General features: G+C 45.8%; 2 protein-coding genes across 2 annotated transcripts in view; both read right to left on the bottom strand.

Moving 5' to 3' along the window:
* LOC311141405 (NLR family CARD domain-containing protein 3-like) overlaps positions 1 to 12,589 on the bottom strand; it is a 674,300-nt gene that overhangs the window by 421,796 nt on the left and 239,915 nt on the right. The window lies entirely within an intron of this gene.
* Positions 9,730 to 12,589, bottom strand: part of LOC311140907 (NACHT, LRR and PYD domains-containing protein 3-like) — a 466,410-nt gene continuing 463,550 nt past the window's right edge. The window contains exons 13-14 of the mRNA XM_084176180.1: positions 12,371 to 12,417; positions 9,730 to 11,804 (exon numbers count right to left, since the gene is read on the bottom strand). Coding sequence (XP_084032306.1) covers positions 11,281 to 11,804; positions 12,371 to 12,417 — 571 coding nt within the window. The 3' untranslated portion in view covers positions 9,730 to 11,280. The remainder of the gene's footprint in view (positions 11,805 to 12,370; positions 12,418 to 12,589) is intronic.

Below are 12,589 nucleotides of genomic sequence, written 5' to 3'. Positions count from 1 at the left end.
GATGTTTATGTTTTTTACAAACATTTGCATAAAATAAGTAATTATTTTGGGTTCTGACGGGGTACCACTGTCACGGTACTGATGTGGATGCGGTGGTGAAGTCAGGCGCAGGACACAGAGGATCCAAGGTTCCCTTGGAGAGTTCATCAATGAGCTTGACGCCTTGATAAGTTCCTTTCCTGAGGATGGCTCACCCTTCACAGTTTTGGGGGATTTCAACCTCCCTACGTCTACATTTGACTCATTTCTCTCTGCCTCCTTCTTTCCACTCCTCTCCTCTTTTGACCTCACCCTCTCACCGTCCCCCCCTACTCACAAGGCAGGCAATACGCTTGACTTCATCTTTACTAGATGTTGCTCTTCTACTAACTACTAATCTCACTGCAACTCCCCTCCATGTCTCCGACCACTACTTTGTATCCTTTTCTCTCTCGCTCTCCTCCAACACTACTCACTCTGCCCCTACACAGATGGTAACGCGCCCCCGCAACCTTCGCTCTCTCTCTCCCACTACTCTCTCCTCTTCCATCCTATCATCTCTTCCCTCTGCTCAATCCTTCTCCCTCCAATCTCCTGATTCTGCCTCCTCAACCCTCCTCTCCTCCCTTTCTGCATCCTTTGACTCCCTGTGTCCCCTATCCTCCCGGCCGGCTCGGTCCTCCCCTCCAGTTCCGTGGCTTGATGACTCATTGCGAGCTCACAGAACAGAGCTCCGGGCAGCGGAGCGGAAATGGAAGAAAACTAAACACCCTGCCGACCTGGCATCTTTTCACTCCCTCCTCTCTATATTTTCTTCATCTGTTTCTGCTGCTAAGGCCACTTTCTACCACTCTAAATTCCAAGCATCTGCCTCTAACCCTAGGAAGCTCTTTGCCACATTCTCCTCACTGCTGAATCCTCCCGGCGCGGCTCACTCCTGGATTGCGTCCTACCTGACCGGTCGCTCCTACCAAGTGGCGTGGCGAGAAGCTGTCTCCGCACCACGTGCTCTCACCACTGGTGTCCCCCAGGGCTCAGTTCTAGGCCCACTCCTTTTCTCCCTATACACCAAGTCACTTGGCTCTGTCATATCCTCACATGGCCTCTCCTATCATTGCTACGCTGACGATACACAACTAATCTTCTCCTTTCCCCCTTCTGATAACCAGGTGGCGAATCGCATCTCTGCATGTCTGGCCGACATATCAGTATGGATGACGGATCACCACCTCAAGCTGAACCCTGGCAAGACGGAGCTGCTCTTCCTCCCGGGGAAGGACTGCCCGTTCCATGATCTCGCCATCACGGTTGACAACTCCGTTGTGTCCTCCTCCCAGAGTGCGTAGAGCCTTGGCGTGACCCTGGACAACACCCTGTCGTTCTCCGCTAACATCAAGGCGGTGACCCGATCCTGCAGGTTCATGCTCTACAACATTCGGAGAGTACGACCCTGCCTTACACAGGAAGCGGCACATGTCCTAATCCAGGCACTTGTCATCTCCCGTCTGGATTACTGCAACTCGCTGTTGGCTGGGCTCCCTGCCTGTGCCATTAAACCCCTACAACTCATCCAGAATGCCGCAGCCCGTCTGGTGTTCAACCTTCCCAAGTTCTCTCACGTCACCCCGCTCCTCCGCACACTCCACTGGCTTCCAGTTGAAGCTCGCATCCGTTACAAGACCATGGTGCTTGCCTATGGAGCAGTGAGGGGAACGGCACCTCCGTACCTTCAGGCTCTGATCAGTCCCTACACCCAAACGAGGGCATTGCGTTCATCCACCTCTGGCCTGCTGGCTCCCCTTCCTCTGCGGAAGCATAGTTCCCGCTCAGCCCAGTCAAAACTGTTCGCTGCTCTGGCACCCCAATGGTAGAACAAGCTCCCTCACGACGCCAGGACAGCGGAGTCACTCACCACCTTCCGGAGACATTTGAAACCCCACCTCTTTAAGGAATACCTGGGATAGGATGAAGTAATCCTTCTACCCCCCCTCCCAAAAAAAAAAAAAAATATTGTAAAGTGGTTAACCCACTGGCTATAGGGTGAATGCACCAATTTGTAAGTCGCTCTGGATAAGAGCGTCTGCTAAATGACTTAAATGTAAATGTAAATGTTAACACAGGATTGGCCAACTATCATCACAATACATTGTGTTAACACAGGCTTGGCCAACTATCATCACAATACATTGTGTTAACGTAGGATTGGCCGACTATCCTCACAATACATCGTGTTAACACAGGCTTGGCCAACTATCATCAAAATACATTGTGTTAACACAGGCTTGGCCAACTATCATCACAATACATTGTGTTAACACAGGCTTGGCCAAGTACATATATCAACACATTAATTTTCTAGTTTGATCATTTAATCATTTTCAGGGGCAATTTCATTTTGGCTTTATGCTTTCAAGTTACCACGTTCCATTCACCATTACACTCGGTTCATTCTGCTCCAGTCACTGCCTATGTACACCACCCGGCTCCTCACTGCAAGCCTGCAGACATCAAGCATCTGTGCCACGTGTTGACGTGTGTTTATGTGTTTACATGTTGATATGTTTATATTTATACTGGACAGAGAAGGAACCCTGGGGGCTTTTATAGAATGCTAATGTCTTACACACACACACACACACACACACACACACACACGCACACACGCACACACGCACACACGCACACACGCACACACGCACACACACACAGACACACACACACAGAGACACACACACAGAGACACACACACACAACGCTGGAACCTTTGCCATGAGCTGTTAAAGCCATCGTCAGTTCGGGTCTTGATGTCACAGTAGTGATGATGTAATCACTAAGCGCCTCTGGTGTTGTGATGAGTTATCGGCACTGGACGGGGACTAATGCCTTTTACCCTCTTCTCGCTCCTCCCCCTCCTCCCCCTCCTCCTCCTCCTCCTCTTCCTAATGTTCTTCCTCCTCCTCCTCCCCCTCTTCCTCCTCCTCTTCCTCCTCTTCCTAATATTCTTCCTCCTCCTCCTCCTCCTCCTCCTCCTTCTCCTCCTTCTCCCCCTCCTCTTCCTCTTCCTAATGTTCTTCCTCCTCCTCCTCCTCCCCCTCTTCCTCCTCCTCCTCCTCCTCCTCTTCCTCCTCTTCCTAATATTCTTCTTCCTCCTCCTCCTCCTCTTCCTCCTCTTCCTAATGTTCTTCCTCCTCCTCCCCCTCTTCCTCCTCCTCCTCCTCCTCCTCTTCCTAATGTTCTTCCTCCTCCTCCTCCTCTTCCTCCTCTTCCTAATATTCTGCCTCCTCCTCCCCCTCCCCCTCTTCTTCTTCCTCCTCCTCCTCCTCCCCCTCTTCCTCCTCCTCCTCCTCCTCCCCCTCTTCCTCCTCTTCCTAATATTCTTCATCTTCCTCCTCCTCCTCCTCCTCCTCCTCCTCCTCCTCCTCTTCCTCTCTTCCCTGCTAGGGCAGTATGATGTTATGAAACGTTTAGATCTAAATATATACGATGTAGACCATCTGACCTCTTTAGTTGAGCAGCCAGGTCACACCAGATCCACTGCAGTATTAAACGTTTGTCCAGGTCCCCAGGATGCCGGGAGATGCTTTCAATACTGTCCACTAGGGGCAAACATGAACACCTATTTTCTATCTAGTAGGTTCGCAGCTTGCTACGGTGTTAAGCCGCGAGCTATGGCTTCGAGGATCATGAGTTCAATATCAGTGCTAGTTTAAACATATCCCAAAACCTTAACCCTTACCTTAACCAGTCAGAATTAATGCCTAAAGCATTTTTATCTGAGACATTCCCTTTGCCTTCCTGAGCCTTCCTACCCAGGTGTCTCAATGAGCTCTCACAGTCTCACTGCAGAATTAGACATTTTTGCACTTTTCTCTAAACTTCAAATTTCGAAGTTGCTCCAAACGTCAAATTTAGAAGTTGCTCCAAACGTCAAATTTAAAAGTTAAGGGTCAAGGTTAAGGGATAATGTTTGGAGTAGGGTAAAAAAATATTTAAAAAAATAATGAGTGTCTGCAACTGGGATTGAATACGCAACCTTTTGATCCAGAGTCATGGGATTACATAACCTTAGCAAAACCCAAGTCTACTTGGTGGTAATAACGCTCACTGTTGCCCCTAGTGGTCGGTTTTGAAGGCATTTCCTGATTTCCTCATGACATGGACAGACGTCCAGTTTAGAAATCAATCTTGAGCAATCTGGCTGGTCTAAAACAGATATTAGACCCAGGTCAGTCTAGTTTCCCTTAAATCCCAAACTTAACGCGTCAATCAGCAATTGAAACAATAACAAAGCTACTCCACACCCGTTTCGGTAAAAAGCTGAGGGATGGAGCTGGATAAATGTATCCTCTCTCAATGTATAGACAGAGCTATGGATGCAAGGACTGACCATCCACGATATCAACATGATAGTTTTAACCACGTTTTGATGCTATACAGTGTTGATGTTTATGTTTTTTACAAACATTTGCATAAAATAAGTAATTATTTTGGGTTCTGACGGGGTACCACTGTCACGGTACTGATGTGGATGCGGTGGTGAAGTCAGGCGCAGGACACAGAGGATAAGTCAAAAAAGCACTTTACTGAAATACTTGAACAAATAAAAAAAAATGGCCTCGAAAACACCGGAGGCGAACTAATACGCGAAATGCGTAAAAACACCCACAAACAAAAGTACCGAACCTTGACACCAAACGACAGGCGGACAATAACACACAACTACAAAACATAACACAGGGAAACTTATAGGTGACATAATCAGGACAGAATACGAAACAGGTGCACTTAACTAGACATGACAAAACAAACATCGAAAACATCAAACGGTGGCAGCTAGTACTCCGGGGACGACGAACGCCGAACCCTGCCCGAACAAGGAGGAGGAGCAGCCTCGGCTGAAACTGTGACATTGCCACAGTGGAAGCATGTGACTTGATTTCCCGGTCTCTGATTTTCAGTTGAAACTCTGTGATCAACTTTTTATTTATTTGAAAGGAACACAGACAAGAACAAATAGCAGCAGGAATGTTTATACAACTAGAGACACAATACTGTTAAAATATATATCAGTATATTATGGAAACTAGTTATTGCAGATAAATACAATTATAATAAACCACATATACACATTGTGTTGTTTGGCTAGCCCCATGGATCCTAGCAGTGGATAGTTCTAAATAAATGATATCTATAAAAGTGCTGATCCAATGAGGTGTGGTGGTTGCCATCTTAGTTCCAACATCTTTTTAGCTGCTGTCCAACCTGACAACATTATACGTCTTTGCTGTAATGACAGTGGTGAATTATCATTCAGTAATAACAGTTTGGGGGAACAAGGTATGAGGATACCTCTTTCCAAAACATGTCCCCTGGTCACTCCCAGTACATATGATTAAAGGAGTCCAAGGCACCTTGATTACATAGATCACACAGAGGAGCAGTTGTGATTTCTATTAAATGATGTTTTCTAGGTAGAAGGTATACCATGATGATTAGGATTGTTAGATGAACCCACTAAGTTCCTGATGAACTCAACTGGTGAGCCTCTTTAGCAGCTAGTTCCATGGACTCACTGATTTCAATGTCCTTTGCCAAGGTCAGATGACTTTCAGTCAACAGTCTCTTTTGTGTAGCTTCACTCCGTAGCCCACATACTAGTCTGTCTCTAATGATGTCATTTAGAACAGCATTCAACTCAGCGTTCTGATAGTTTCTTTAATGCAGCAGCAAACATTGTTACTGATTCTCCCTCTTCCTGATGTCTCCTGTGGAACCTGAACCTTTCAGCAATAACTAGTGGTTCTGGTGAAAAATGTCCTTTAAGTATCTCCACAATATCCCCATACGTCTTATTACCTGTTCTGACTGGCTGTAGCAGGCTGCCTAGTAAATTAGTAAATTAAATGTCTTTGGCCCCATTACACTAAAACATGTAGGCACAATGTTGTCCTCATCACCCAAATTGGTCTACACGGACAAGTTCTGGCCTGGTTTAGATCTTACCTGTCGGAAAGATATCAGTTTGTCTCTGTGAATGGTCTGTCCTCAGACAAATCAACTGTACATTTCGGTGTTCCTCAAGGTTCCGTTTTAGGACCACTATTGTTTTCACTATATATTTTACCTCTTGGGGATGTTATTCGAAAACATAATGTTAACTTTCACTGCTATGCGGATGACACACAGCTGTACATTTCAATGAAACATGGTGAAGCCCCAAAATTGCCCTCACTAGAAGCCTGTGTTTCAGACATAAGGAAGTGGATGGCTGAAAACTTTCTACTTTTAAACTCGGACAAAACAGAGATGCTTGTTCTAGGTCCCAAGAAACAAAGAGATCTTCTGTTAAATCTGACAATTCATCTTGATGGTTGTAAAGTCGTCTCAAATAAAACTGTGAAGGACCTCGGCGTTACTCTTGACCCTGATCTCTCTTTTGACGAACATATCAAGACTGTTTCAAGGACAGCTTTTTTCCATCTACGTAACATTGCAAAAATCAGAAATTTTCTGTCCAAAAATGATGCAGAAAAATTAATCCATGCATTTGTTAGTTCTAGGTTAGACTACTGCAATGCTCTACTTTCCGGCTACCCGGATAAAGCACTAAATAAACTTCAGTTAGTGCTAAATATGGCTGCTAGAATCCTGACTAGAACCAAGAAATTTGATCATATTACTCCAGTGCTAGCTTCCCTACACTGGCTTCCTGTTAAGGCAAGGGCTGATTTCAAGGTTTTACTGTTAACCTATAAAGCGTTACATGGGCTTGCTCCTACCTATCTTTCCGAGTTGGTCCTGCCGTACATACCAATACGTACGCTACGGTCACAAGACGCAGGCCTCCTAATTGTCCCTAGAATTTCTAAGCAAACAGCGGGAGGCAGGGCTTTCTCCTATAGATCTCCATTTTTATGGAACAGTTTGCCTACCCATGTGAGAGACGCAGACTCGGTCTCAACCTTTAAGTCTTTACTGAAGACTTATCTCTTCAGTGGGTCATATGATTGAGTGTAGTCTGGCCCAGGAGTCTTCGGATGGGGCAATAGTGTCTCCGGACCGCTCCTGTCTCAGCCTCCAGTATTTATGCTGCAGTAGTTTATGTGTCGGGGGGCTGGGGTTAGTTGGTTATACCTGGAGTACTTCTCCTGTCTTATCCAGTGTCCTGTGTGAATTTAAGTATGCTCTCTCTAATTCTCTCGTTCTCTCTTTCTCTCTGAGAACCGGAGCCCTAGGACCATACGTCAGGACTACCGGGCATGCTGACACCTTGCTGTCCCCAGTCCGCCTGGCCTTGCTGCTATTCCAGTTTCAACTGTTCTGCCTGCGGTTACGAAACCCCTACCTGTCCCAGACCTGCTGTTTTCAACTCTTAATGATCGGCTATGAAAAGCCAACTGAGAGACCTGAGCCCTAGGACCATACGTCGGGACTACCGGCCGTGGTGACTCCTTGCTGTCCCCAGTCCGCCTGGCCTTGCTGCTATTCCAGTTTTAACTGTTCTGCCTGCGGTTATGGAACCCCTACCTGTCCCAGACCTGCTGTTTTCAACTCTTAATGATCGGCTATGAAAAGCCAACTGAGATTTATTCCTGATTATTATTTGACCATGCTTGTCACTTATGAACATTTTTGAACATCTTGGCATGGTTCTGTTATAATCTCCACCCGGCACAGCCAGAAGAGGACTGGCCACCCCTCATAGCCTGGTTCCTCTCTAGGTTTCTTCCTAGGTTTTGGCCTTTCTAGGGAGTTTTTCCTAGCCACCGTGCTTCTACACCTGCATTACTAGCTGTTTGGGGTTTTAGGCTGGGTGTCTGTACAGCACTTCGAGATATTAGCTAATGTATGAAGGGCTATATAAAATAAAATTGATTGATTGATTGATTGATCCATGTCTGTTCTGTATATGAGCTCCACTGCTCAATACTTTTATCAAACTGTCCAATGTTTCCAACAATTCCAGAAATTTTTTGTTTCTCAATAAGCTCCTGATTGTCACTCACTTCAATATTGTCCTCAATCAAAGCAATATTTTCCTCAGTCACGTGATCTTCATTCACTTCACTCACTGACGTTTCCTCCTAAATTCGCTCATTTAGCAGATTTCATTAAAAGGTTTGTCTTCACAGTTGAATATTTTCTTGTATTTAAAATGTACGTTCAGCCAGAGGCACACTCCAACACTCAGACAATTTACAAACTAAGCATTTGTGTTTAGTGAGTCCCCCAGATCAGAGGCAGTAGGGATGTTCTCTTGATAAGTGTGTGAATTGGACCATTTTCTGTCCTGCTAAGCGTTCAAAATGTAACGAGTACTTTTGGGTGTCAGGGAAAATGTATGGAGTAAAAAGTACATTATTTTCTTTAGGAATGTAGTGAAGTAAAAGTAAAAGTAGTCAAAAATATGAATAGTAAAGTCAAGTACATATACCCCCAAAAAACTACTTAAGTAGTACTTTAAAGTATTTTTACTTAAGTACTTTACACCACTGGTTAACACTCTTTCTTAGCTAGCTCGACTATGCACTTGCCTCTGCTAGCAATACACTGTGCTAACAATAGCCTAGACTGTACCACAGAAAATAACAGTTTTAAACAGTTGTAAAAACCCTCTTCTTCCAGACAGAATAGTTCCTGTAGATTCAGACTTACTCATCACCAATCTGTTGTTATGTCTCGTGGGTTTCATAACCACGTCTGTATAACAATTCAATAATGATGAGACAGGAGACAGGAATCAGTTCAACCATTTATCTGGAACGTGATCATCTCAATACATACAAACCCCCATGATGCTCTGCAGCACAACCCCAATATACAACAAATACATACATAAGTAAATGGACACTAAACAAAACTCATAGAGGAATTGAAATGTTCAGTTGTAGAAAGTAGGGCCATGGGATAGGGTCAGAAAGGTCAGTATGTTTGATAACTGGTTCCAGAGGTGACATAACAAGCATAAGGTCCATTATAACACAGTGAAGTAGAGGTGGGAGCTAAAAGCAGACATGGACAGTGAGACGGTGTGAGGAGGTCAGGGGTGAAACACTAGATCAGGACAGGTAGAAATGGCAGGGCTGGAAATAGACACAGAGACACATTCTGATCATGGCTCAGACCTGACCTGAGACACCCAAACAGAAGATGCCATAGGAAAGTCCTGTCCAGTAGGCTATATGGGATTTCCTTTCACCAAAATCCAACACATGGAAATGTGTCCAGAGTGTGTGTCCAGTGTGTGTGTGTGTGTCCAGCGTGTGTGTGTCCAGTGTGTGTGTGTGTGTGTGTCCAGTGTGTGTGAGTGTGTGTGTCCAGTGTGTGTGTGTGTGTGTGTGTGTGTGTGTGTCCAGTGTGTGTGTCCTGTGTGTGTGTGTGTCCAGTGTGTATGTGTGTGTGTGTCCAGTGTTTATGTGTGTGGGTGTAAGTGTGTGTGAGTGTGTGTGTAAGTGTGTATGTGTGTGTGTCCAGCGTATGTGTGTGTGTCCAGTGTCTGTTTGTGTGTCCAGTGTGTGTGTGTGTGTGTGTCCAGTGTGTGTGAGTGTGTGTGTAAGTGTGTGTGAGTGTGTGTGTAAGTGTGTATGTGTGTGTGTCCAGCGTATGTGTGTTTGTCCAGTGTCTGTTTGTGTGTCCAGTGTGTGTGTGTGTGTCCAGTGTGTGTGAGTGTGTGTGTGTGTGTGTGTGTGTGTCCAGTGTGTGTGTGTGTCCTGTGTGTGTGTCCTGTGTGTGTGTGTGTGTCAGGTGTGTGTCCAGTGTGTGTGTGTGTGTCCAGTGTGTGTGTGTGTGTCCAGTGTGTGTGTCCTGTGTGTGTGTGTGTCCAGTGTGTATGTGTGTGGGCCCAGTGTGAGTGTGTGTGTCGTGTGTGTGTGTGTCCAGTGTGAGTGTGTGTGTGTGTCCAGTGTGTGTGTGTGTTTGTGTTCGTCCAGTGTGTGTGTCCATTGTGTGTGTGTGTGTGTATGTGTCCAGTGTGTGTGTGTGGGTGTGTCCAGTGTTTGTGTGTGTCCTGTGTGTGTGTGTGTCAGGTGTGTGTGTGTGTGTCTAGTGCGTGTGTGTGTCCTGTGTGTGTGTGTCCTGTGTGTGTGTGTGTGTGTTAGGTGTGTGTGTGTGTGTGTGTCCAGTGTGTGTGAGTGTGTGTGTCCAGTGTGTTTGTGTTTGTGTGTGTTTCCAGTGTGTGTGTGTGTCCTGTGTGTGTGTGTGTGTGTGTCCAGTGTGTGTTTGTGTCCTGTGTGTGTGTCCTGTGTGTGTGTGTGTGTGTGTGTGTCAGGTGTGTGTGTGTGTGTGTCCAGTGTGTGTGAGTGTGTGTGTGTGTGTGTGTTTCCAGTGTGTGTGTGTGTCCTGTGTGTGTGTCCTGTGTGTGTGTGTGTGTGTGTGTCAGGTGTGTGTGTGTCCAGCGTGTATGTGTGTGTCCTGTGTTTATGTTTCCAGTGTGTATGTGTGTGTGTCCAGTGTGTAAGAATGTGTGTCCTGTGTGTGTGTGTTTGTCCAGTGTGTGTGTGTGTGTGTGTGTGTGTCCAGTGTGTGTCCAGTGTGTGTGTGTGTCCTCTCTGTGTGTGTGTGTGTGTCCAGTGTGTGTGTGTTCAGTGTGTGTGTGTTTGTCCAGTGTGTGTGTGTGTGTGTGTGTGTGTCCAGTGTGTGTGTCCAGTGTGTGTGTCCTCTGTGTGTGTGTGTGTGTGTCCAGTGTGTGTGTGTCCAGTGTGTGTGTGTTCAGTGTGTGTGTGTGTGTCCAGTGTGTGTGTGTGTCCAGAGTGTGTGTGTGTCCATTGTGTGTGTGATCAGTGTGTGTGTGTCCTGTGTGTGTTTGTCCGGTGTGTGTGTGTTCAGTGTGTGTGTTCAAGTGTGTTTGTGTGTCCAGTGTGTGTCAGTGTGTGTGTCCAGTGTGTGTGTGTGTGTGTTCAGTATGTGTGTGTGTGTGTGTCTAGTGTCCGTGTGTGTGTCCAGTGTTTGTGTGTGTCCAGTGTGTGTGTGTGTCCAGTGTGTGTGTGTGTCCAGTATGTGTGTCCAGTGTGTGTGTCCAGTGTGTCAGTGTGTGTGTGTGTGTGTCCAGTGTGTGTGTTTCTGAATCTAGTGTGTGTGTGTGTGTGTGTGTGTCTAGTGTGTGTGTGTGTGTGTGTCCAGTGTGTGTTTGTGTCCAATGTGTGTGTTAGTGTCCAGTGTGTCCAGTGTGTGTGTGTGTCCATTGTGTGTTTGTGTCTAGTGTGTGTGTGTGTGTGAGTCCAGTGTGTGTGTGTGTGTCCAGTGTGTGTGTTTGTGTCCAGTGTGTCCAGTGTGTGTGTGTGTCAGTGTTACCATGGTTATTATTTACAGGGACACTGAGGAGTCACCATAAACCGTAAACCCTGGATAGAGGGGCTCAGTGAATGTGGAGTGGAATGTGTTCAGGTGGGTCAGTGTGTCAGAGGAGACTCTGTAGAAGGACAGAGTGCCGGCTGGCCAGTCCAGATACACTCCTACTCTGTGGGAGCTGGAGGAGGGGACGTCTATGGTAGTGGACTTATTATTGTGCCAGGCAGAGTAACAGTTGTCAGAGCAGAACAGACTCCAGGACTTGTCATTGTATCCAAGACTACAGTCATCACCCACTCCTCTCCTGCTGATTCCTTTATATGTCACTCCTATAACAGCCCCTCCCCCACTCCACTCTACCTCCCAGTAACAGCGCCCAGTCAGACCCTCTCTACACAGCACCTGTCCACAGACCTCAAATCTCTCTGTGTGATCAGGATACGGCTGCTTCTCTCTCCTCCATGTCACCTTTCTGTTCTCCTCAGACAGAGAGAGGCGTCTGTTTACTGTGTTTAGGTCCAGTGTGAGATCACAGACATCTGATGAATGAAACCAGACACAATATTAGAAATCATCATCATTCACATTAGAATGTTAACTCACTTTTCACTAATTCATTTAATGTAGATGTTTCTAGGTATCAAAAGGAGAAGTTAAGGTAACTTGAGATTTGTTCAATGATCATATGTTATACTGTATGGTAATATAAAACACACTTATTCCCATTAATTACACACATACACACTGAAGCACACTCACACAAACACACACACTGAACACACACACACACACACAAACACACACATCCTGAACAAACACACACACACACACACACAAACACACAGATCCTGAACACACACACACACACACACACATCCTGAACACACACATTTCTAAAGTAACATGAACGCGCCACACACATACACAGACAGACACATTGTCAAAGCAACTCTTTGTAAACTTTGGTGTCCCTGATTTCTGCTTCTGTAGAACTACAGCTGATATTTAATATGACCAAGTAAGTAATGATGGTGGTCTTTGACTTTGACTTCACTTGAATTAAGACTTATTCTTAGTCATATTCTTCACAGCAGTCAACACTCACATTTTCTAAGTCCAGGTTTCATTGTGTTCTTTCCACCATGATCCACACTGTAGCGGTAAGCAGAAGAACAGACAGTCATTGAGGGATACACCTGAACTCACACACACACACACACACACACACACACACACACACACACACACACACACACACTGGACACACACACACACACACTGGACACACACACACACACTTTGTACAAGCGGTGGTAAGAATGTT

The sequence above is a fragment of the Coregonus lavaretus genome (assembly GCF_964263955.1).
Source record: "Coregonus lavaretus genome assembly, chromosome: 2".
Classification (NCBI taxonomy): domain Eukaryota; kingdom Metazoa; phylum Chordata; class Actinopteri; order Salmoniformes; family Salmonidae; genus Coregonus; species Coregonus lavaretus.
The sequence above is the reverse complement of the archived record's forward strand: the minus strand, read 5'-3'. Positions and strand labels throughout refer to the sequence as shown.